A 25,695-nucleotide genomic window follows, 5' to 3' on the forward strand; every position below is an offset into this window, starting at 1 on the left:
TTCCATTTCTCTCCTGGTGTTTGGCAAGGTGTTTACTAAAACCCGCTTTCACAGCCATATTTTCTTTCTCAATGACTGTCTCCATCTCCGACTTACCCCACGTGGATTTCAACTGAAGTTCCATCCCTCATGTTTCGAACCCACCCAGGATTACAGGTATCTCCAGGACATAAAACATTCCTTGGACTGCTGTTCTCGTCGCATTCTGAGATCCACACTCAGTGCCATGCTCTGCCATATAAACACACGCAACCTCTCCCTCCAGCAGCACCGCCGTACCCTTTTTCAATACTACACATGTCCCCAGTTTCATTTTATTCTTCGTCTCATCCGACGCCTCAGCAAGAAACTTTGTCTCTTTCTTTCAGGTGCAAAGGAACGCAAACTCCAACAACTCACTGACACCAACATCCATCCAGGACTCTCCACCCCAGTCTGTCCCTCTGTCTCCATCCCGTCTTCCAATCCCAGCCCCGGCCATGTATTCACCATACCCCCTGACCTTCCCCTCTCTGATGCTGAACGTTCAGTGCTCAGCAAAGGACTTAGTTTCATACCCTTATGCCCTCATCTCAATGAATTTCGGGCTCGGCATGATGCTGAACTCTTCTCCCTCCGCCTTCGTCACCATGCTCACTTCTTTGGGCAGGAGCCCTCTCCCTGTTCAACGGATCCTTTTACCCACCTCCAATATTCTCCCTCCACCTGGACCCCTCCCTCTGGATTCTTACCTTCTCTTGATCTTTTCATTGAGAACTATTGGCATGACATTAGTCGTCTCAATTTCTCTGCTCCTCTCACCCACTCTAACCTGTCTCTTTCTGAACTTGCTGCACTCTCTTCTCTCAGCTCCAACCCTGACATTATCATCAAACCTGCTGACAAGCATGGTGCTGTTGTTGTCTGGCGCACTGACCTCTACTTCGCAGAGGCTGTGCGTCAACTCGCAGACACTTCCTCCTACCTCCCCTGGACCAGGACCCCCCCCCGACTGAACATCAAGCCATTGTTTCCAGGACTGTTACTGACCTCATCTCCTCTGGTGATCTTCCTTCCACTGCTTCCAACCTGATAGTCGCCCAACCTCGGACAGCCCGCTTCTACCTCCTACCCAAAATCCACAAACAGGACTGTCCCGGCAGACCGATTGTGTCAGCCTGTTCCTGCCCCACGGAACTCATTTCTTGCTATCTTGACTCCATTCTCTCTCCCCTTGTCCAGTCCCTTCCTCTGACACCCTACATCATATCAACAATTTCCAGTTCCCTGGCCCCAACTACCTCCTCTTCACCATGGACGTCCAATCCCTCTACACCTCCATCCCCCACCGGAATGGTCTGATGACTCTCCACTTCTTCCTCAAACAGAGGCCTGAACAATCCCCATCCACCACTACTCTCCTCCATCTGGCTGAACTTGTTCTCACACTGAATAATTTCTCCTTAAACTCCTCTCACTTCCTCCAAATAAAAGGTATGACTGTGGGTACCCGCATGGGCCCCAGCTATGCCTGTCTCTTTATGGGTTATGTGGAACATTCCTTGTTCTAGTCCTACTCCGGCCCCCTCCCCCGGTACATCGATGATTACTTTGGTGCTGCTTCATGCTCTCGTTGGGACCTGGAAAAATTTATTAATTTTGCTTCCAATTTCCACCGCTCCATCATTTTCACATGGTCCATCACTGACACTTCCCTTCCCTTCCTTGACCTCTCTGTCTCAATTTCTGGTGACTGTCCACCAATATCCATTAGAAGCCTACTGACTCCCACGGCTACCGCAACTACAGCTCCTCACACCCCGCTTCCTGTAAGGGCTCCATCCCATTCTCTCAGTTCCTTCGCCTCCGTCGCATCTGTTCTGATGACGACACTTTCAAAAACAGTTCCTCTGACATGTCTTCCTTCTTCCTTAACTGAGGTTTTCCACCCATGGTGGTTGACAGGGCCTTCAAGCGTGTCCGGCCTATCTCCCGCGCATCTGCCCTCACATCTTCCTCTCCCTCTCAGAAACATGATAGGGTCCCCCTTGTCCTCACTTATCACCCACCAGCTCCGCATTCAAAGGATCATCCTCCGTCATTTCCGCCAACTCCAGCATGATGCTACCACCAAACACATCTTCCCTTCAGGCCCCCTGGGGGCATTCCGCAGGGATCGCTCCCTCCGGGATGCCTGGTCCACTCCTCCATCACCCCCTACACTTCAACTCCCTCCCACGGCACCTTCCCATGCAACCGCAGAAGGTGCAATACCTGCCCCTTTACTTCACCTCTCCTCACCATCCAAGGGCCCACACACTCCTTTCAAGTGAAGCAGCATTTCACTTGCGCTTCCCTCAATTTAGTCTACTGCATTCGTTGCTCCCAATGCGGTTTCCTCTACGTTGGAGAGACCAAACGCAGACTGGGTGACCGCTTTGCAGAACACCTTCAGTCTGTCCGCAAGCGTTACCCAGACCTTCTTGTCGCTTGCCATTTCAACACTCCACCCTGCTTTCATGCCCACATGTCTGTCCTTGGCCTGCTGCATTGTTCCAGTGAAGCTCAACACAAACTGGAGGAACAACACCTCATCTTCCAACTAGGCACTTTACAGCCTTCCGGACTGAATATTGAGTTCAACAATTTTAGATCATGAACTCTCTCCTCCATCCCCAACCCCTTTCCGATCCCCCCATTTTTTCCCAATAATTTATATAGATTTTTCTTTTCCCACCTATTTCCATTATTTTTAAATGTACTTCCATCCATTGTTTTATCTCTACCTTTTAGCCTTTTTCGATTCCTTCACCCCACCCCACCCCCACTAGGGCTATCTGTACCTTGCTCATCCTGCTTTCTACCCTTAATTAGCACATTCCTTAGATAATATCACCACCTTCAACACCTCTTTGTCCTTTTGTCTGATATCTTTTGGCTATCTCCACCTATCACTGGCCCTCTATCCAGCTCTACTTGTCCCACCCTCCCTTAAACCAACTTATATTTCACCTCTCTTTTATTTTTACTTAGCTCTGTTGAGGAGTCACACGGACTTGAAACGTTAACTGTGTTCCTTTCCGCAGACGCTGCCAGACCTGCTGAGTTTTTCCAGGTATTTTTATTTTTGTTTTGGCTTTTTTCTGTGCTGTGTCATTCTATGACACAGGTTGATTGTATATAGCCCACCCTAACAGGAAGTGTCTGACTTGATTTTCAAGAGAAAACAATCAGAGGGGAATAAAGCCAACTAATCACATGCACTGAGTCATACATTGCAGGCTCTTCATTTGGTTAAATATGTTTCCATACAGGGATTTATCATAATTATAAATGCAGCAGGACCAAGGTGAATCATGCAGTACTGGTGGTGGGATACAGAACTTATGAAGGAGAAGCTGCGCAGAATTACTGGATTATTAAAAACAGGTACTTTGCACTAGCTCCCAACTCCCCTTACTCTGAAGGCTTCTATTATAGAAATAGGCTAATAAGTCAGAATTGTCTGTTGCAACCCAGCCATGTAAACAGGTAGGTGTGGATTAAAAACATATCTTAAATCTTTTCCTCCAGACCTCCCTGTGAGAGGGGTCTTTAAAGAATACTTATTTTGAGATTGTGTTAGCAGTCGATGATACATGGGATACCACTCAGTAAGGTTTTCATCCAGTGAGTGAATCCCAATGAGGTTATACTAGCATGTGGGAATCTAATGGCAGCTGTATCAATTCATGCCTTCTTCCCAATTAGATAACACACCATCCACAATTTGAAATCCTAAGTCATTTAAAGAATTTATCTGATAGCAGGCTTTTTAAAGAGCCTGACTGATTGGGTCTAGAGATCAGATTTATCACACCGCACCTCTCACTTGAATTAACCTCTCCAAAACTCCTAGGAGTATATAAATACTTCAGTGACATTCATCACTTGGTCTCACAGCATTTGTGAGTAGCTGTTAATCTGAAAACATGAACAATAGATTAAATTAATGTTCAATTGTTTTTGTCTTTTCAGCTGGGGAAAGAAATGGGGCATCAATGGCTACATGCTTCTTGCCAAGGACATGAATAATCAATGTGGCATTGCCACTAATGCAGTTTATCCTCTGGTGTAAAGGGGATTTCACTGACCATCTTATCCAATTTATGGATGAGGTTTAATACAATTGTGACCAGGCCAGGAAGTTGCCACAAGATGTAAATCATCACCAAGAAACTTGTTGCATTGCACTGCAAATTTTTTAAATGAAATGCTTGAGTTGATTATTGCTTTGAGATTGATATTAAAAGAGCATTGCCAAGATTTGTGGAAATGGTACATGATTTTTTACTGTGAATGCCAGTGCAGCAATTAGTTCCATTCAACAACAAAGTAAAACGATTACCATTGACACACTTTCGTAATTTACTCACTGTCAGCACACTGGCTCACCCAGCAAGCTTGGAGATCCAGCCGACTCCTCAGATCCTGTTCCCATGGATCCTGGCCACATGTGGCCAACTAGAAACAGTGCCCAGGTTACTGGAAATAGGTTCTTAGTCATAAAAGATCCCCTGATACATGTGGAGAGAATGAAAATTAAAGATATACCAGAGAAATAAACTGATGCAACATCTTAATGGAGTTATCAAAGACTACTCCAGAAAAATTCATGCCAGGATGATGGCCTAATGATAGGATATAGAAATTGTGGTGTCAGCCAGCACTAGACCTTTCATGCTACACTTCCTGTTATTTACAACAACTTCCATTTATACATCATTTTTAATGTGGTGAAACATCTTAAGACACTTCAAACATTTGACATCAAGCCACATAAGGAATATTAGGACAAAAGTAATGTTTTTTAAGGAGTGTCTTAAAGAAGAAGTGTTGGAGGAGAGAATGGTATGGAGGTGGAGATATTTAGGGAGGGAGTTCTTGAGCTTTGATCCACAGCAGCCGAAGATACAACCATCAGTAATGGAGCAATGAAAAAGGCCAGAATTGGAGGATATCTCAGTGGATTGTAGGGCTTCAGATTACAGAGATAGAGAAGGGATAGGCCATGGAGGGCTTTGAAAACAACATAATGCGCTCAACCTTCCAGAACCTAAGGAGACAAACATTGGTGGGGTGGCAAATAGTCAGGAAGAGGCCCAAACATTATAGGCAGATACGGATGGGCTGGTCAGATGGCCTAAGGAATGCCAAATGGAATATTATGTGGATAAGTGTGAGGTGGATAAGGATAACAGGAGTCCTCGGGTTAAGGTGCTTAATTGGGGGAAGGCTAATTGTAACAATATTAGGCAGGAACTGAGAAATCTAGACTGCAGGCGGATATTTGAGGGCAAATCAACAACTGACATTTGGGGGGCTTTCAAAACGTCAGTTGATAAGAATTCAGGACTGGCATGTTCCTGCTAGGATGAAAGATAAGTATGGCAAATTTCAGGAACCTTGCATAACGAAGGATATTGTGAGATTAGTCAAAAAGAAAAGGGAAGCAATCGTAAGGGCTAGAAGGCTGGGAACAGATGAAACCCATGGAGAATATAAAGAAAGTAGGAAGAAACTAAGCAAGGAGTCAGGAGGGCTAAAAAGGGTCATGAAAAGTCATTGGCAACTAGGATTAAGGAAAATCCCAAGGCCTTTTATATATATGTAAAAAGCAAGAGGGTAGCCAGGGAAAGGGTAGGCCCACTCAGGGACAGAGGTGGGAATCTGCATGTGGAGCCAGAAGAAATGGGAGAGATACTAAATGAGTACTTCTCATAATATTCACCAAAGAGAAGGACTTAGCAGTCGATTTGTCTAGGGAAGAGCGTGTAGATAGCCTGGATCATGTTGAGATCAAAAAAAGAGGTGTTAGGCGTCTTGAAGAATATTAAGGTGGATAAGTCCCCAGGGCCAGATGGGATCTACCCCAGAGTACTGAGGGAGGCAAGGGAGGAGATTGCTGAGACCTTGACAGAAATCTTTGTATCCTCACTGGCTACGGGTGAGGTCCCAGAGGACTGAAGAATGGCCAATGTTGTTCCATTGTTTAAGAAGCATAGCAAGGATAATCCAGGAAATTACAGGCCGGTGAGCCTTACGTCAGTGGTAGGGAAATTATTGGAGAAGATTCTTCGTGACAGGATTTACCACCATTTGGAAGCAAATGGACATATTAGTGAGAGGCAGTGTGGTTTTGTGAAGGGGAGGTCGTGTCTCACTAACTTGATCGAGTTTTTCGAGGAAGTGACGAAGATGATCGACGATAGAAGGGCAGTGGATGTTATCTACATGGATTTCAGTAAGGCCTTTGACAAGGTGCCTCATGGCAGACTGGTACCGAAGGTAAAGTCGCACGGGATCAGAGGTGAGCTGGCAAGATGGATGCAGAATTGGCTTGGTCATAGAAAACAGAGGGTAGCAGTGGAAGGGTGCTTTTCTGAATGGAGAACTGTGACTAGTGGTGTTCCGCAGGGATCAGTGCTGGGACCTTTGCTGTTTGTAATTTACGTAAGTTATTTGGAGGAAAATGTAACTGGGCTAATTGGTAAGTTTGCAGATGACACTTAGGTTGGAGGAGTTGCAGATAGTGAAGATGATTGTCGAAAGATACAACGGGATATAGATCGGTTGGAGACTTGGGTGGAGAAATGGCAGATGGAGTTTAATCTGAACAAATGTGAGGTAATGCATTTTGGAAGGTCTAATACAGGTAGGAATTATACAGTAAATGGCAGAACCCTTAAGTGCATTGACGGACAGAGGGATCTGGGTGTACAGGTCCACAGGTCACTAAAGTGGCAACGCAGGTGGATAAGGTAGTCAGGAAGGCATATGGCATACTTGCCTTCATCGGCAGGGGTATTGAGTATAAAAGCTGGGAAGTCATGCTGCAGCTGTATAGAACCTTGGTTAGGCCACACTTGGAATATTGCGTGCAATTCTGGTCATCACATTACCAGAAGGATATGCAAGTGTTGGAGAGGGTGCAGAGGAGGTTTACCAGGATGCTGCCTGGTCTGGAGGTTATTAGCTATGAGGAGAGGTTGGAGAAACTCAGATTGTTCTCACTAGAGCGACGGAGATTGAGGGGCAACTTGATAGAAGTTTACAAAATTATGAGTGGCATGGACAGAGTAGATAGAAGCTTTTTCCCAGGGTGGAAGAGTCAATGACTAGGGGACATAGATTTAAAGTGAGAGGAGAAAACTTTAGAGGAGATATGCAGGGCAAGTTTTTTATGCAGAGGGTAGCGAGTGTCTGGAAACGCTGCCGAGGCCACAGCTATACTTCTGCATTCAGTTGTGATCTACTCTTCATGGGAGGGATGTGATTGGAGTGGAGAGAGTGCAGAGGTTGCTGACCAGGATGCATGCTGGCCTGGAGAGTTGGAGTTATGCGGACACATAGCATACACTGGTGATATTTGCCGTGGAGCACAGGAGATTGAGGGGTGTCATTATTGAGCTTCATAACATTATGAGGGGCATAGATCGGGTGGACAGAAAGCAACTTTTCCCCTTGGTGGAAGGATGACTAAACTGGTGGCATTTATTTAAGGCAAGGGGCATGAGGTTGACAGGTGAGGTGATGAGGAACTTTTGCACATAGTAATGTGGGATGCACTGGTTGAAAGGGTGGTGGAGGCAGAAACCCTTCTAAGATGTAATAAGTATTTAGATGTGCAGTAGCGGTGCCATGGCATACAAGGCCATGGGGATAGTGTTCAGAAAAGGGATAAGGCGACTTTGGAAGGTGCTAGACACGCGCATCTTCGAAGGGCCGAGGGATCTTTGTCTATGACCCACACATCTGACTCTATCAGTCTGTTAATGAGCAGTGTTGCTGCACTAACGATTCCAACAATCATCAGTGCTTTGGATGGTGTGAAGACAGAGCGGATGGGACTGTGGACCTCAAATATCTGGCTGCTCCACCCCAGCCTCACCAACACCTGTGGACCTGGGCGCATGGCGCCTTTCAAGTTCCAGGGCCTCCTGCTCAAAATGGTTCAAAATCACCAACTGGGCCTGGTTACCTCCAGTGCGGGAATGCTCATATGCATTATGCGCATTTTTCTCCGTGAAACAGAGAAGACTATTTATTGGGGCTAATTGCTCATGTACTCTGCACGCGCACACTGCACCCCAGCCACAGTGGCCCATTTGAGGCCTCCAGTGCCTCCTGTCCATGCTACTGCTGATCAGTCACAGAAATATAGTACGGCTGCTCCCAACCACTACCCCCCACCCCCCACCCCCCGCTTCACCAGCGGGCCACCTTGGACACATTCTGCATTGATCACTTTCAGAAACACATGGTCTTAGTTCCTGTGGCAAGGAGGTGCAGCTAGGTGCGGCACCGAAGGCACCAGACGGCCCTTGGCCACGAGACCTTGAGGCTCCCCTTCCACTATCTCATCACCGTGAATAGGACATGTGTTGGAGTTCTGAGTATGCCTTCTAGTAGCCTAGCAACAGCAGACCAACTGTAACACTGCTTTTAAAAGCTTCCAACAACTTTCAGACTTAAAAGCCATCTGAGGGAAGGTGAAGAGATTACTACAGGCAGTTTCCAACTTCTGCTAAGCATGTTAAAAGGAGTCTTCATTGGTTAATATGTTTAATTTGCTGGTAATTTTAGGCAACAGCATCTCCAACGAAGGAGAAGGTGTTAATAATGTGTTCCAAACATCCAGCAAACAATTCCTTTGCTCAATATTCATAAACAGAGGTCTCCAGGTCTAATTTGAAAGTCAGATAATTCTCCTTGGCTAAATTTGAGCCCCACTATCACTATCCCATCCCCCCTTTAAGTCCTTGAGTTCAAAGGTTCAGGCAGTCTGGAGGCCTTATAATCTTTCCATATTGCATTTGCACCACTGTTGGGGGAGTAATAGACTCTGTCGCTGTTGGTGTTCTCAGTTGTTTTGGAGGTTGTTCTGACATATGGGTATCTTTTCATCCTTTTCTTCCACAGTGAACCACTCTCAGTCAGCCTGACTATTGCGTTGATCAACGGCTGCTACACTAACTAGTTTCTTGCAAGGTGGACAAACATTGTGCTCATCTCCTTGTCGCTTTTTTTGACATCATGACACATGTAGAAGTTTAAGTTTCAAAAATGGAACCTTCGTTCTCCCTTGTTTCACGATTTTACCCAAATCTTTGAGTACTTTGTCTTTTCCAGTTGTTTATGGAGCTTATGAATCTTTTCATTCACTCAGCAACTACTCTAAAGTTGAGCTGTCTTTGTTTCAGAGTTATTTGGGGAACTCTTATACAAGTTCTGTTCAGAATCTTTCTTCCATGGTCACTTAGATTCTCTCAATTCACTTATTAGCTCGTCAATCTGTTTGGGAGAATTTCTCTTAACTGCTTTCTCTTACCTGGGTTTGCTCTTTCATATTGCGTATTTTGATCTTCATGTTGTTCAGATTGGATTGAAGTTCAAGAAGTTAATCAGTTTTAGTTGTTAATTCCGCTTTCAAGCAACTGTTTTGATGCATCAGCAATTCTTTCTCCTGTTCCAGACATTTCACACAATACTTACTAGAAATTTCTGATGCTTGAAGTTCACCAAGTTTTAATTGGAGATCTTTGTTGAATTTGCTTCTACAAGTCCGTTATTTAAGCGTTTCAAATACTCTTTCAAGTGTTCTACTTTCTGTGGGTGACTTTCTGAAGAAGAGTCAAACGGACTCGAAACATTAACTCTGTTTTTCTCTCCACAGATGCTGTTAGCCCTGCTGAGTTTTTCCAGCACTTTCTTTTTGTTTCAGATTTCTAGCATCTGCAGTATTTTGCTTTTATATTGTGGTGACTTTCTAGTATTCTAATCAGTTCTCGTTTATCCTTTCCAAACTTCTCTTTTGTACGTGAAGGTTGGTTCTCGATGATCAGTTTTTCTTTAGCAGACCCTAATTCCTCTGCGCTATCTTTTAAGCTCTCATTCTGTAATTGCACTTCTGCTAATTGTTTCTGAGAATCTTCACGCTCTTCTGTGAGAAGCTGTATTTGCTCTTACCATTCTGGGTTCTTAATCTCTTCATCTTTGGAAATGTAATGTTTTCCCAAGCCATTGTTTCCAGGACTGTAACTGACCCCATGTCCTTTGGATTGCTTCCCTCCACAGCTTCCAACCTCAAGTCTCCCAACCCCACACAGATCACTTCTACCTCCTTCCCAAAATCCACAAGCAGGACTGTTCTGGTAGATCCATCATGTTAGCTGTTCCTGCCCCACAGAACTCACTTCTTTCTATCTTGATTCCATTCTCTCTCCTCTTGTCCAGTCTCTTCCCACCTACTTTCACGATTCCTCTGATGCCCTACATCAGATCAACAATTTCCAGTTTCCTGACCATTATCGCCTCCTCTTCACCACAGATGTCCAGTCTACACCACATTCTACAGCTTCATCCCCCACCACAACAATCTGAGGGCTCTCCACTTCTTCCTTGCATAGAGGCCTGCAAAATCCCTGTCCACCACCTCTCTCCTCCACTTGTTCTCTCACTGAACAATTTCACCTTTAACTTGTCTCACTTACTTCAAATAAAAGGCGTGGCTATGGGTACCCACATGGGCCCCAGTTATGCCTGTATTTTTGCGGGGTATGTGGAACATTTTTTGTTCCTGTCCTATTCAGGCCCCCTTCCACAACTTTTTTCCCAGTACATTAATGACTGTATCAGTGCCACTTCATGCTCTCGTCTGGACCTGGGAAAATGTATCGATTTTGCTTTCAATTGCCACCCCTCTCTCACCTTCACATGGCCCATTTCAGCCATTTCCCTTCCCTTTTTTGACCTCCCTGTCTCCCTTTCTGGCAATAGGCTGTCTACCAATATTCATTACAAGCCCACTGACTCCCACAGCTACCTCGATTACAGCTCTTCACACCCTGCTTCCTGTAAGGACTCCTCCCACCTCCAAGTTCCTCTGCCTCCGTCACATCTGTTGAGATGATGCTACCTTCCACAATGCCACTTCAGACATGTCTTCCTTTTTCCTGAACGGGGGTCGTCCCCCCCCACCCACAGTGTTTGACAGGGCCCTCAACCATGCCCAACTCATCACCTGTATCTCTGCCCTCACCCCTTCCCCTCCCTCCATGATAAACACCCCTTGTCCTCACTTTTCACCCCACTAGCCTTTGCATTCAAAGGACCATCCTCTGCCATTTCCGCCAACTCCAGCATGATGCCACCACCAAACATCTTCCCCTCACCCACCCCACCCCCGTCAGCATTCTATAGGGACCGTTCCCTCCGTGACACCCTGGTCCACTCCTCTATCACCACCAACACCGCATCCCCTTTCCATGGCACCTTCACTTGCAATCGCCATTACCTCCTCCCTCCTCACCATCCATGGCCCCAAACATTCCTTTCTGGTGAAGCAGTGCTTCACTTGCATCTCCTTCAATTTGGTCTACTGTATGAACTACTCCCAATGTGTCTCCTCTACACTGGAGAGACTAAACGCAGACTGGGTGACCAATTTGTGGAACACCTTTGCTCAGTCCACAAGCATGACCCAGACCTTCCTGTCGCTTGCCATTTCAACACCAACTTACTCTCATGCTCACATGTCTGGCCTTGCCTGCTGCAATGTTCCAGTGAAGCCCAATGCAAACTGGAGGAAGAGTGCCACACCTTCCAATTAGGCACTTAACAGCTTTCCAGACTTCAACAACTTCAGACCATGACCTCTCTTCCCCATCTTGACCCTTGTTCTTTTTTCCCTAATCTCCTTCCACAGAGCCATCTGTCACTTATGTTTTGCTTTCACAGAGCTTTGACCCTTGTTCTGCTACTAACACAATCTGAAATCTTACCTTTATGCCACTATCAGCATCTTCTTTAGTCTTTAACACTACCATTAACATTCCCTTTGTCCATGAGTCTTTGTCAAATTTCTCCTTAGCTCCTGCCTATCCCTGACCTTCTATTTTGCTCCACCCACTCAAACAGCATAAAATCCAGCACATTTCCTACCTCTCTTTAGCTCTGAAGAAATGTCATACGGGCTCGAAATGTTAACTCCACAGATGCTGCCAGACCTGAGTTTTTCCTGCATTTTCTGTTTTTATTTCAGATTTCCAGCATCCACCATATTTTGCTTTTACTTTAATGTTCTCCCACATTTTTTTCCAAATGTCCAACCATTTTCTTCAGCTCTGTAGTCTCTTTCTTGTACCCCTTGGCTTCCTCCTGGAATATAGAACATTCCTGAATCTTCTCTGCCAACTGGTTCTTCAGTTCTTTCAAGGCCACAACTACTCTGAGTGCATTTTCTGTTGTGACTGGCTGTGTTTCTGGTTGCATTTTCCCCATTCTCACATCAATTTACCAACAATAGAATTCAGAGTTATTATTTCCTCTTGGTACCTCTGTGAAACCTCAAGTTTGTTTGTTCAGATCTTGTTTGGTTCATTGATGACTTTAGTTTATCGCACGTTTTCAAACGTATATACGCAGCTTGAATTTTGCATTTCAAATCTCCCATTTCAGCTTCGATGCGAACATTTTCCAATGTTATTTAATTTTCCTTTTGCAGGGTTTGTATATTTTGGACTTCATCAGATAGCTTTCCTTTATTCACAGTCAGCTGCTTGCTCCGAACTGTCACCTGTCGTTGCAGCTCGGGTAATGTGTTGAGGTTTTCAAAAAGGTATATTTTTGGGGCTTCCAGAAAGTTCTCTGCCTCTGTCGTTTTCTTGGAAAATGTCTTTTGCCCTTTTGTACCTTTACTGTGGGATTTGTATCCCTCTTTTTATGCTCTGTGGGCTCCATAACTTGAAGGTTAAAGAATTTCTGAAATGCATCATTTCTGAGGCAACCTCTGTCATTTGGCCCTGGAGCACAGAGACCCCTCGTATGTATCGACTTGTGGATACTTGGCAGAGTCAGAAATTTTTTCTGGTAAGCCCAGCATTTGTTATACGTCCCTTGTTGCCCCTTCAGGTGGTGGTGCATCACCTTCTTGAATAAAACTGAGTGGCTTGGTAGGCCATTTCAGAAGTTTTTTATTATTTATTCATGGGATGTGGGCATCGCTGGCTGAGCCAGCATTTATTGCCCATCCCTAGGTGCCCTTGAGAAGGTGGTGGTGAGCTGCCTTCTTGAACAACTGCAGCGCATATGGTGCAGGTACACTCACATGTAGCTGAATCCACCACTTTCAATATCTTGAGGGTTACCATTGACGAGAAACTGAACTGGACTAGCCATATAAATACTGTGGCTACAAGAGCAAGTCAGAGGCTAGGAATAGTGTGACGAGTAACTCATTCACTCCCTGTTAGGAAGGGAGTTCCAGGATTTTGACCCAGCTACAGTGAAGGAATGGCAATATATCTCCAAGTCAGGATGGTGAGTGACTTGGAGGGGAACTTGCAGGTGGTGGTGTTCCCATCTATCTGCTGCCCTTGTCCTTCTAGATGGTAGGGGCCTTGGTGAATTCCTGCAGTGCATCTTGCAGATGGCACACACTGCTACTACCGTGTATCAGTGGTGGAGGGAATGAATGTTTGTGGATGCGGTGCCAATCAAGCGGGCTGCTTTGTCTTAGATGGTGTCAAGCTTCTTGAGTGTTGTGGGAGCTACACTCATCCAGGCAAGTGGGGCATATTCCATCACACTCCTGACTTGTGCTTTGTAGATGGTGGACAGGCTTTGGGTAGTCAGGTTGAGTTACTCATCACACTATTCCTAGCCTCTGACCTGCTCTTGTAGTCACAGTATTTATATGGCTAGTCCAGTTCAGTTTCTTGTCAATGGTAACCCCCAGGATATTGATAGTGGTGGATTCAGCTACAGTAATGCCATTGAACATCAAGGGATGATGGGTGGATTCTCTTTTGTTGGAAATGGTCATTGCCTGACACTTGTGTGATGCAAATGTTGCTTGCCACTTGTCAGCCCAAGCCTGGATATTGTCCAGGTCTTACTGCATTTGGACATGGACTGCTTCAGCATCTAGGAGTCACAAATGGGGCTGAACATTGTGCATTCATCAGCAGACATCCCACTTCCGACGTTATGATGGAAGGAAGGTCATTGATGAAGCAGCTGAAGATGGTTGGGCCGAGGACACTACCCTGAGGAACTCCTGCAGTGATGTCCTAGAACCGAGATGACTGACCTCCAACAACCACAACCACCTTTCTTTGTGCTCGGTATGACTCCAACCAGCAGAGTATCGTTCCCCCATCATCCCTCCCCCAAATCCCATAGAGTCCAGTTTTGCGAGGGCTCCTTGATGCCACACTTGGTCAAATGCAGTTTAGATGTCAAGTTAATAGTCTGGAGTCATAGAGGCCACACCAGGTTAGGACAGCAGACTTCCTTCTGTAGAAGTAAATTTATTCAAATGAATTTAAATTCCCCACCCCAGCTGCTATGGTGGGATTTAAACTCATGTCTCCGCCTCATTAGTCCCAGCCTTTAGGTTCCTAGACAAGTAACATAACCATTATGCTGCCATACTTGTGACACACAATCTGCACATGTTCAAGATGACTCCTAATCAGAATGTACTCTTAGTAATTAGATTGAGATAATTCCCTGTTACTTGCCTGATCTTGCAGATTCAAGCCTATTTCCTCAAATGTCGAACTGCGTTTTAAGTCAAACTCACTTCCTGACTTCCTTTCTGCCAAGTAAATTGGCCTCTTGGAACTCTTGCAATTCAAGAATTTTTAAGGAGCTATTTTGCTGAAACTGTGAAAACAGACGCTAAGTGTATAATGTGCTAATTTTTGAAAGTCTGTTTTGAGCACAATCTTGAGCCGACTTGATTACCATAATTTGAACTTGCCTGGAGATAAAAAACAGACACTTGCACTCACGAGTTCAGTAGAAGCATTTTCATGAAGCAGTATACCTGGGTTCCATGCATCCACTTTCACTGAAGGTATGGAGTGCACTGGCTGACATACATCAAAACATATCAAAATGGCTCAGGGACCAAGAAAAAAGGTGAATAGGCTTTCGGACATAGCACTGGGGGCCCTGCAGAGGTGGTTCGGAGGGAAAATTCTATACAGGAGGGAACAGGTTGGGGAGGGAGGAGTCTACTTTATCATCCTGTCCTTCCCTCTTGCAGCAGTTGGGCGCTGCTCTGCTTGGTCTGATTCCCTCCTCCCATTCCTCCTGGAGACTAGGGCTCCTAGCAAGATACCCATGTCCAAGCACTCCCTTTCTCCTGATGATACCTATAAAGGTAGAATACCACAGCGCTTACTCTTTTTAGGTGAAGTTCTCAAGAGTATTTCCAGAATAAATGTTGATAGCATTGGCAAAACCTTGATAACATGTCCCAGAAGGCTTCCTGATGTGTTTCAAAAGTGCTCAAAACACCAGCAACAAACAAACAGTAAAAGGGGATATACCTTTAAGTAGCACTTGAAATCCTCAACTTGTTTACTACAGCTCAGCTAGTCCCGGTTAGGAGAGGGAGTTAAGCCAAGCACTATCCAACAATATGCCAAGCAACCTTACTAATGAGCACTAACAGGCAATTAAATTGTCTGTGCCTTAATAATCTTATAGACAGTCATTTCTTGCATGCAATTCAACTCCTTGACCAAGATGGTATCTTGGGTTAAACACAGGCTAAAACACTTCCAGCTCAAGACATAATTGTAGGCCACCTCAGAAGTTCTTTGGCGCCTTAAAGAGGTGAAAAATCAACTTCCTCCCTCTCCCAAATCTCAGTCATACTTGAAGCTAGTTGGATTCAACCTATGCTCATATAGTCCAATAGGCTTACACCTTGGCATTTCAAATAACTGGATCACTTTATCCCCACTTTCCATCATCTCTCCTGTTATGCATCTCACTAATATTTGGCTAGAAATTGAACCAATTTATTCCAACCTAGATCTTTAGTGAGTGCACATGTGACACACTGAAATTTTGGTATTTTACTTTAAAAAGGAAACAGCATGATGGAGAGAGTTCAGAGGAGATCTACAAAAGGAAACTATGGAAATGAGGCAGAAGTTTTAAGCAGAGAATCAGAGCTGAATACTTACATATGAAAAATTACTTAAGGCCAGATAGGCCATTCGGCCCACCCAGTCCATGCCACAGCTTAAGTTTCACACAAAGTCTCAACCCAATCTTTTCTTATCTAAAATACCATCGCAACCATCTATTTCCCTCTCCCTCATTTGCTTGCCTACATTCCCCTTAAATGCATCTATACAATTTGCTTCCACCACTCCTTGTGGCAGCAAGTTCCAATTTCCGACTCTCTGGGTGAAGAAGTTTCTTTTGAATTCCATATTGGATTTCTTGATGACTCTCTTAAATAAACGCTCCCGCCTATTCTCTTCCCCACAAGAGGAAATATCCCTTCTCTATCTACTCTATCATAACCTTTCATAATTTTAAGGGCTTCCATTAGGTCAGCCCTTTTTCAAGGGTAAAGAGATCCAGCCTGTTCATCCTTTTGTGTTATGTCTATCCATTCATTTTCAGTATCATCCTTGTAAATCTACACTACACCCTCTTTATTTTATGACAACCAGGCTGCATTCTGTGTTCTAACCAAGGTTTGTTATAGTTTTCACATTGACTTCCCTACTTTTCAATTTTATCCCTCAAGAAATAAAACCTAGTGCTTGGCTTGTTTTATTTGCAGCCTTGTTAACCTGTGGCGTGGCTTTTGGTGATTGATGTACATGTACTCTGAGATCCCTTTGTTCCCCTACCCAACGAAGGCTTGCATCTAAGTAATACGTAACCTCTCTATTCTTCCTGCTATAAATTACATCACATTTATCAGTGTTGAACTTAATTTGCCAACTATTTTTCCATTCTACAAATTATTTTCCAATTCTGCAAATTCATAATGTCCTCCTGTAATTTGCTGCAGTCCTCCTCAGTGCTGACTATCTTCCCCCCCATCCACCCTACCCCAAAAAATCAGGAAATGACTGCAAAACTAGCTGACAGAAACATAGAAAATCGTAGTAGTAGGCCATTCTGCCCATCGAGCCTGTTCCGCCATTCAGAATGATCGTAGCTGAAAAAGGTGGAGGGCGGTATGGATTTCAACTACCCCTATATGAATCACTGCCAAACTCAAATGGGCATGGAAAATTATAACACAGACAACTGTGGTAGAAAACCAAAGCTGACTTGAGTAAATAACCTTAGATCAGTTTGGGCAATTTCCAGTGACATGGCTTAAAAAAGCTTTAAGATAAGCAACCTCCTCAACTATCAGTGAATCATTTGCTTTCTAAAAAAAAATTAAGATGCCAGTTAAGACTCAAGTTAATATAAATATTTAATACAGTTAATAAAATGTAGCACGTGGCTCCTGAAAAATAATCAAAGATTTTCTTGAAGCATGGTTTACTCTGTGCTTCTACATCATAACTATCTGCAAGTCAGTGCAATCTTCCAATGTCTTTCTATTCTCATTGAAGAACTTTATTATTGTAAGTAATTTGTAGGTTATTCAACCTATTAACACTAACTCTGCATTTGCTGTTTCTGCTCTCTTCCTTATTTGCAGCATTTTGGTCTCATTAAATTCCAGTATTTAAAAGAGAAAAGCAGCAAAATACCTAGTGAAAAAAAATTACATGCATCATCTTTCATATTCTTTGGAGACCCCAAACCTTTCACAACTAATGGATTGTTTTTGAGTGTAGTCACTGTTGTCTTTGTCGGCACCAATAGTGGGATAAAGGAAAATAAATGTGCTACTTCCAACTGGATCTTCATTACAGGGGAATTATCAAAGGGAGTGGAGATGCACTGCTGATCGGTGTCAGGAGATAGCGTGCTACAAATGGTGGGACAAGAAGGGGATAGAATTTACTGCTAGCAATGGCGGAATAAAGCAGGTCACAGAAGGCTAGAATTAGAGGAGCATCGTGTGGGAAGGATTGTAAGACTGCAGAAAATTGCAACAACAGTGTGGCAAGGGCATGGAGAAAGTTAAGTTTGAATTCAATGTATTAGTGTGTTCAGGGAGACAGTGCAGGTGGGGTTGATGGGTGACGAACGCATGCAGGATAAGAATCAGGTCACAGAATTTAGGACATGTTAAGAGTTTCTGGATGAGGGGACAGGAAGGACAAGATCAGGGAAATTAATTCTGGAAGTGACAGAAATGAGGATCATGGGTTTTGGCAATAGTGGGTTGAGGTAGGGTGGAATGTTGATGATTCTGCAGGAATGGAATTTACCAATCTTGGCGATGGATCATGTAGAGTTGACGCGCAGCTCTCAATTGAACAAAATACATTTTTTATAGCCTCATTCAGTATAAGCAAGTGCCTGGAACGGAAACCACAATGAGGTAGCAATGTTCTGGGAGTGGTCAAAAATGGTTTCAAACTTTCTGATGTTTAAGTCAAGGAAGTTTTGACTCACCAATCGAAGGCTTAACAGCAGAGGTGGTCACAGAGTTGAAGGAAATGCTGATGAGGTAGAGCCAAGTGCAACTGCAGACAAATGGATGCTGGTCACTTGCCTGTAGAGGATGTCACTGAAGTCACAGCATGTGGATAACAAAGAGAAATAATAAATTCTGACCTTGAGGGAATTCTACAGGACAGTGTTTGGGCAGGAAGATAAGCTACTGCAGGGCTTATACAGGCAGCCCTGAGTTAGGTAGGAGTGAGGCCTTGTCACAGTCTACTGTAACCTTATTGGTGTGCTACACACTATGGGTTTGGTCCTTCGTCTGCATTTTATCCCAAAAAAAAACAAACCAACTACAAGTTGGATCCACCCTACAAAAAAATATACAAATCACGTTGCAGCTTGAGGCCATCCATTAGTTAACGCACTTGCCTGTCACATTGTTCTTTTATAAGCAGCTTGGCCCCCATTCCAGTGTCTAGTTCTGTCACATTGAAAACATGAACAATTACATGAAAGTACTAATATTAGCCAGTCAATTAGCTGTAAGACTTCCAATAGGGCTTCTGTTTAATAGATAGTACTTTTGCAAAATGCATTGATTTCTGATGCATCTGTTTAAAAAAAAATGTAAAGTAGGTTTCCCAGAGGCTTGCTGTGGAAAGGCTTTGCTTAGCGAAGTACTAAGCCAAGCAGCTCTCAGTCCCTGCTCCCAGATTTGGTCTTTGCCAAGTTAGCTGTTTTCAATTGAGGCTTTGCAATTGGCTGCTGTGACAATGGACTCTGGAAGTGGAAGAGAAAACGCTTGCTCATAGTCACTATCCATTGACTAGTCTGGAAAAAGTGTGCATGTGTGGATGGTAGATTCTGGCACATGTTGCTTCTCAATTTTGAAGCCACGACTTTGGATATAAACCCCTTGAACAGATTTACATTCCTCCTACTGCACCAAAGAGGCGCTAACCAAGTCTCAACCAATGTTCTGTGACACTGTGGTGCATTGCCCTGCTCATCCTTTTTGACTTCCATACAGCCTTCAAACAGAATTGTTCCTACCATCCTTGGTTATCCATCTCATTGGGTCTGTTCTTACTTGGTTCCACTCTAATTTATCGAATTAACTACAGCATCCCTACCACTAGTTTCCCTTGCCTCCTTCACACTGGAATCCCACAGGGATCCATCCTTGGTTCTCATTTTTAATTTTGTAACCTCCAGCCAGAACTTGATGCTCTCCAATCATCCGGCTCTGACCCTTTGTGCATCTCTCCTTCCTTTTTTCCCAGCACTGTTGGTCATGATTGCAGCCATCTTAGTCCCAGAGTGTGGAATTTCTTGTTTAAACAATTTAAACTATCCATCTCCCTCTCCTCTAAAATTTTCCTCGAAACATATCCTCGTGATCAAGTTTATACTTTATCTCACTTATTTTTTTTCCCCCTCTTAGGCTCGGCATCCATTTTCAACCCTTGACCTCCATGAAATACCATTCAGCACTATGTTAAAACGACTATTAAAATACAAGTTATCATTGCGATTGGGTAAGGACAGGACTGGAGCTGTGTATGATATCCTCCACATCTGAAAACTCCGAGACACAATGCCTAAGCTTACACTTGGACAAGATACCAGACAGCAATTAGCATCTGTGCAACTGTGGCCCAGCAGGGGCAACGTCTTCAGGAGAGAAAGGCATAAAATTGGTAGGCAGTTGTGGAGAAATAACGTGCTATGAATTAAGCGTTACAATTATTTTAATGAGTTACAATGCCATACACTCATTATAAAAGAATAAGAATCCATAAAAATATTTTCTTTTAATAATACGCACTTTGAATACTCAGCAAAGTTGTAGTTGGCTCTTGCCCTGAAACACACTTCTTGGGTGGTGCAGCTTGCAGAGGTTAAAACTCAAGTCTTTTACTGAATGATCGTGAGAAATCAAGTTCCTATGGGGATGCATTTCAGAAACACGATGGCTAATCGGAACAAGTGAAGCTTTTTTTTTGCAAAGTGGTATGTCAAATTCACAGCAGGACATCTGGACATGTCTTTTGAAGCCGAGAGTAATCATTTGGCTTTAATCTTCTCTTTCTCCCTACCATCGTGCAGTTTTCAAGGCATGTACAAAAGCTGAAATCAATGCCAGTGTACAGTTTAGGTGAATTAACTGATTCCACACTGTACCGTTAACACTTATATAAATTAAACTGAAGTAACAATGTTAGGTTTCAGTCTTATCAAATCACAGTTTAAAATCAAATTCAGTGAGATCAGTGTAGTATTCCCACTTTGCTCAGAAATGAAGTTGCAAAGGAAATGCTAAATCTGTGTAGTTAGGACTGAGGATTTATGGGTTGGGGGCGGGAATACGTTGTTTGACAAAAAGCACGTCACCGGGAGCCAAATATCAGCAACGGTCCAAAAACATTTCTTTTGTTGTGGTTCACTTGTTTTCTCAGAGGTATTCCTGTAGGAAGTGTAGCAGCATTATCTCATAGTGCTCTCCAGACTCAGGGCAGCGAATACTGTGTCTTTCATTGGGATAAATCTGTAGCAGACAGACAGACAAACAACATCCAGTTATTTGCAAAGGATGGTAACATTGAAAAAATATTTATAGCTGAATAGCTCAGAACTAAGGGATATGGACATAAGGTCAATCAAAGCAAGTGGACAGCAGTGAGGTTCCCAGTCCTTGGAGGAAAGGCAAAATTCCAAGCTCAACTAAGATTAAAATAATTTCCCCAGCTTCTCTGACAACTTAATGGATGAAAACAGGGATTGATATAACAACAGACTTGAAGATCTCAGTTACAATTTGCAATCTATACTTAGTTCTCAGTTCCAGTTCAGCAGCCAGGTCACTAAAGGTTTCCTTTGTCCCCCACTTAAGTCAGGGAGGGAAAAATCTGTTAAGGATTCCACTTTCAAGTGCTAGTCAAGGACTCCTGTTGGAAGGTGTAAGTGGACCCCAGACAATGCTTTCCATGATCAAAAAGTGATTCTAGTTCACATCGTCAATGACATCTGTAGAACATCAAAAGTAGGCACTTTCAATTCCAAACTAACAACACTGGCCTTTGTTGGTGTCATTTGCTGACAACTAGCAGATTCAAAAGACAGCTAAAATGTGACAGATACAAATACAATTTAAGCACTCCCTTTGATTTTTAACCAGACTATTAGTCATGCATATAAAGGGAAAGAATGCAAAGGGAATCCAATAATGACCTTCCACATATCTGAAAAGTGACTAGAGTTGATATGACCCCAGTGGCCATTTATTCAAGTCAAAACAGAGTAAAAAGCCACAACTGTACTTCTGCCAATACATTGGTGGGTTCAAGTAAAGATCATCGATAACGCAAAGATCCCAGGGTTTGATGTCCAGTTTGTCAAATTAGCTGATCACAGCCAAGGGGCATTCTATGTGGTTTCTGTACCCCAAGTTATGGGAAAACCCAGCTCTGATCCTAATGCAGCAACCACAGCTGGAAACTCGTGTTAAGCATCATAGACTGGGCCCAGCTAGGGTAATCATCCGTTATTGAATGTTTTATAATTGAAGAATACCCGCTTGGCAAGTTACTGAAATGTGACCAGCCACTGTGTCAGGAAAAGATCAATGCCTTCTTGATAGGACAATAAAATTCTGAAGCAGCATATTTTCATGCTTATCAGGATTCAAATTTTTCCTGTGTTTCCAGGGTTAGTGCCTTCACTGGACTGAAACATAACAAAAGCAAGACAAGGTTGGCAGCGCTACAATGCTAGCTTTTTTCAAAGCTTAAATGTTTCCTTGCACAACTATCGATAACCTAGAATATGGCACAAAATTGGGGCCTGTAATGTACTCTAGTACTCAGTAATCTAGTGGAGATTACAGGGCCAAGACTTCTATCTTGTACCAGTTATCAGGTAGGTTCCATGTGCATTCAGGCATATATATTTCTAGGATGTTGGGCTGGCCCCGAGTACTGCTTTGGAAAATATTACTGGACATCAAGATCTGTTTCATTTTAATCAGTCATATTTTTAGACATCTGGAAATTGGAACCACAAAACAAAACATTATCTAATTATTGGCATTCATATTAAAGTAATAAAGTTAGTTGGTCACAAAATATAATCATACCTGAAGCCGATATGGCTTTCCAGCTCTGATTAATTGCGATACTAAGAAATTTGTGTGGAAAAAGTGCACATTTTCATCTAAAAATCCATGCAGAATCAGCAAACGATTGGGCCTGGGTGAATAAAGTATCAAAACATCACAACGATGAATAAAAAGGCAAAATGAACCAAAATGACCATTCTATTTCATCTAAGTTCAGCTCCCTTTACTTCCTCTGGACAGGGTAACACAGGTTATAGGTTTTTCTACAGCTAACTATTAATTAAATTTTGCAGATAAAAAAAAGAGGCAGTGCAAGTACTGCAAGAATATCTTTTCAACCTCTCCAGAGAGAGGAAATATTGTGCAAAGCCTTGTGGAGGTTCATTCAGCCAGAGGTCAGCTGGGCCACCAGGCAATATCAGGACCTAAAGTCAAGGTTGAGTTTGGGTAATTACTTCGCTGACCAGTTGGTCTTCCCATTATATTTCAATTTTAAGTACGCTTTGTTGTCTGGTATTCACATAGACAATGAAAAAATACTACTTTACAAAATAGTCACATTAGCTTTGTCATATCAGAACCATACTGTACACCACACTCCCTCAAAAACTCAATACCACTTTGATGAATTTGCTCTGAGATTGAGACCAAATATGCAGATATACAGCACAATACTGTTTCAAATCAATCTAAAAGACCAAGTTTGGTGGGGGGGGGTGCACAGCAATTATTAATGAATCTTCAATAGTAGGGTAAAGTTATTACCAATGATTTCAGTTTTTTCCCATGAATAATATTCAGAACTCAGGTTGACTTCCATTAAAAATCACTCCTACACACTCAATGTTCCTATATTAGGTTCAGATAATATCCAGCAGCTTAAATTCCAAATTCTGTTAGATTTCAAATAAAATTTCTATTTTGTTGAATTAGAAGAATGGCAAGTTGGAACCAAGATCGCCCTTTCCAAGTTTTTCAAAAAGGCCATCGCAAATAAGTCAGGAACTGTAGGTAGTCTTGAACCCTGTTCACTGTTAGCCATCATATCGCTGCGAAAAACTTGAGTTTGCATGTACATTTCCATCGTCTCCCCTACACTTCATGCATGATAACATGTTTCTCGGGGCAAGCAATTGATATCCAACCACTTTAACCGAGGCAAGCAAGATATGTGGATTTTATTGTAGCCATAGCTCAATATACCATTGAACTCTTTGTCAGAAGGGGCATGAAAGAGGTAGATGCTTGAAATTACTTTAAGCTTATTAGAGTCAGAACTGCTGCCAGCATTAAGGGAACTCTAGGCTGTACTGCTGTAGCATTCAACCTACATTGTCTAAATGAGGACAGGATGAGGCTGGATGTTACTGTCAAGTCAATTAGAACAGCCAATTTATTTTTTCAATTCCACTCATTTCCACTTTGGGGTTATTTCTATTCATCTTTAAATTCACTCTATGAATGTGCATCATCTTGGGTGTACCATCCAGCAATTTTTCCTCCCTTTAATGTTTGATGCTTAAACATGTTTAATATTTTTAAAATGTTCAGCATGAACCTTTTAGTAATAGTACTTACATAGTTGCTTCACCACTTGGTCTCCCCAGCCCTCATTATTTTAGCCAGTCTATTTGCTTTTTTTCTCCTCCCCCACTTTTAATGAAAGGTGGGGGTCTCCAAACAAATGTTAGCCTATTTTTCAGCTGCTGACAGGCCCCTAACATTTAGTTTATTCAGATTTATTGCACTTGCAGTTTTTTATTTCAACTTGCCCAAATTCTATACAAATGCTTCCTACATGAAAGCAGAGGTAATGGCATTATATATCCGAGATCAGAATCCAAGTCACTACTTGTAATCTCCAATTCAAAATTACAAGTGCATGATCAGCAAGGTAGAATAAATCATCCCTCACATTATATACATTTATGACTGGTACCATTTCTAATGTCAAACTGAACACATTCTACAAATCTTTGTGTGCCCCACATAACAGGGTCAACTTGTGATGCATTTGAAGGGAAGTTGGATAAACAAGTGACAGAGAAAGGAATGGGAGATTATGCTAATATGCTTAGCTGATGGGTGAGAGAAGTCTTTGTGCTATAAATTCTATGCAGTATGCTGCTTTGAGAAACAATATTACTCACTCATTTGGTAATTTATCAACATGTAGCGCCACTGAACCAGCTTCATAACCTTGTTGATTACTCTCTGGAACGTCCATATAACGCTCAGTGTAACCAGTGTCGTAGGCCATCCAGACTGTGACTGGTGCACCAGCTACAGCAACCTACAAAATATTAAGATAGCCTGTTATTTACAAGAGAGCATTTTATTACAAGTTTCAGTATCTAAGTTTTAAACTTCGTTTACTTCAGTGCATCGCACATCAAAAAATCCCTACTGGTCTACTCAGTACTTTATAGTGAATGGCGTACTTTTGAAGTGTCGTCCCTATTGTAATGCAGGAAACTTGGCAGTCAACTTGCGCACAGCAATCTCCCACAGCGACAGTGTAATAGTGATCAGATAATCTTTGTTTTGTGATGTTGATTGAGGGATGAATATTGGCAAGAACACCAGTGATAACTTCTCTGCTCTTCTTCAAAATAGTGTCATGGGATTGTTTTCATGGCCACTTGAGAGAACAGGTAGGGCCTCGGGTTAATGTCTCATTTGAAAGATGGAAAGGTAAGCAGGCAACCTACTACCAGTCCTACAACCTTTAGCATTTAAGCAGCATCTCAAGATACTTTACATTGCAGTAAATAATAAAAACAGATACAGAGCTGCAGTGGCTAAACTAGACGTTCTTCGCCAACAAATGGATAAGATTTTTAAAAAATAAAAGTATGAAAAAAGTAAAGGCTAAAAGTTTTAGGACCGGAGTTTGAGATTGTAAGGCAAGGCAGCTGATGGAATGAGGGAGGTGAGGCATACATAAAAGTCTAGAATCAAAGGGCTATAACGTAGGAGCAGACTTAAGGCGAAAGGAAGTTGCAGCCATACAGTGAGGCCATGAGGGAGATAAAGAAGAAAATGATAAGAAGTATAATAAATTGGGAGATCGAGAGGCAATATGGGTTAATGAGTATGACGACAATAAGCAAATGTGACTCAGTGCTAAACATGATATGTATGAATGAATTTTGGACAAATTGAAGTTTGTAGGAGGATGATAAGGAGGAGGAGGCGATGACCTAGTGGTATTGTCACTG

At 42.9% G+C, this 25,695-nt stretch overlaps 2 protein-coding genes and 1 long non-coding RNA gene across 11 annotated transcripts in view; 1 reads left to right on the forward strand and 2 right to left on the reverse strand.

Moving 5' to 3' along the window:
• LOC121286787 (procathepsin L-like) overlaps positions 1–4,284 on the forward strand; it is a 42,999-nt gene extending 38,715 nt beyond the window's left edge. For both annotated transcript variants that reach the window (XM_041203827.1, XM_041203828.1), the window contains exons 7-8: positions 3,294–3,408; positions 3,997–4,284. In XM_041203827.1, the coding sequence (XP_041059761.1) occupies positions 3,294–3,408; positions 3,997–4,096 (215 nt within the window). In that variant the 3' untranslated portion in view covers positions 4,097–4,284. The remainder of the gene's footprint in view (positions 1–3,293; positions 3,409–3,996) is intronic.
• Positions 4,285–4,476: 192 nt separating this feature from the next.
• LOC121286788 lies at positions 4,477–18,621 on the reverse strand. Its single transcript, XR_005945056.1, has 3 exons — positions 18,364–18,621; positions 17,460–17,549; positions 4,477–4,535 (listed from the first exon to the last, which is right to left on the reverse strand). It is a non-coding gene; the product is annotated as an uncharacterized LOC121286788 (long non-coding RNA).
• A 1,469-nt stretch (positions 18,622–20,090) lies between these two features.
• The window catches only part of dpp9 (dipeptidyl-peptidase 9), a 95,325-nt gene continuing 89,720 nt past the window's right edge, over positions 20,091–25,695 (reverse strand). For all 8 annotated transcript variants that reach the window (XM_041204603.1, XM_041204605.1, XM_041204604.1 and 5 more), the window contains 3 exons: positions 24,625–24,767; positions 22,493–22,604; positions 20,091–20,905 (listed from right to left, as the gene is read on the reverse strand). In XM_041204603.1, the coding sequence (XP_041060537.1) occupies positions 20,813–20,905; positions 22,493–22,604; positions 24,625–24,767 (348 nt within the window). In that variant the 3' untranslated portion in view covers positions 20,091–20,812. The remainder of the gene's footprint in view (positions 20,906–22,492; positions 22,605–24,624; positions 24,768–25,695) is intronic.

This window comes from Carcharodon carcharias, chromosome 14 (genome assembly GCF_017639515.1).
Source record: "Carcharodon carcharias isolate sCarCar2 chromosome 14, sCarCar2.pri, whole genome shotgun sequence".
Classification (NCBI taxonomy): Eukaryota; Metazoa; Chordata; class Chondrichthyes; order Lamniformes; family Lamnidae; genus Carcharodon; species Carcharodon carcharias.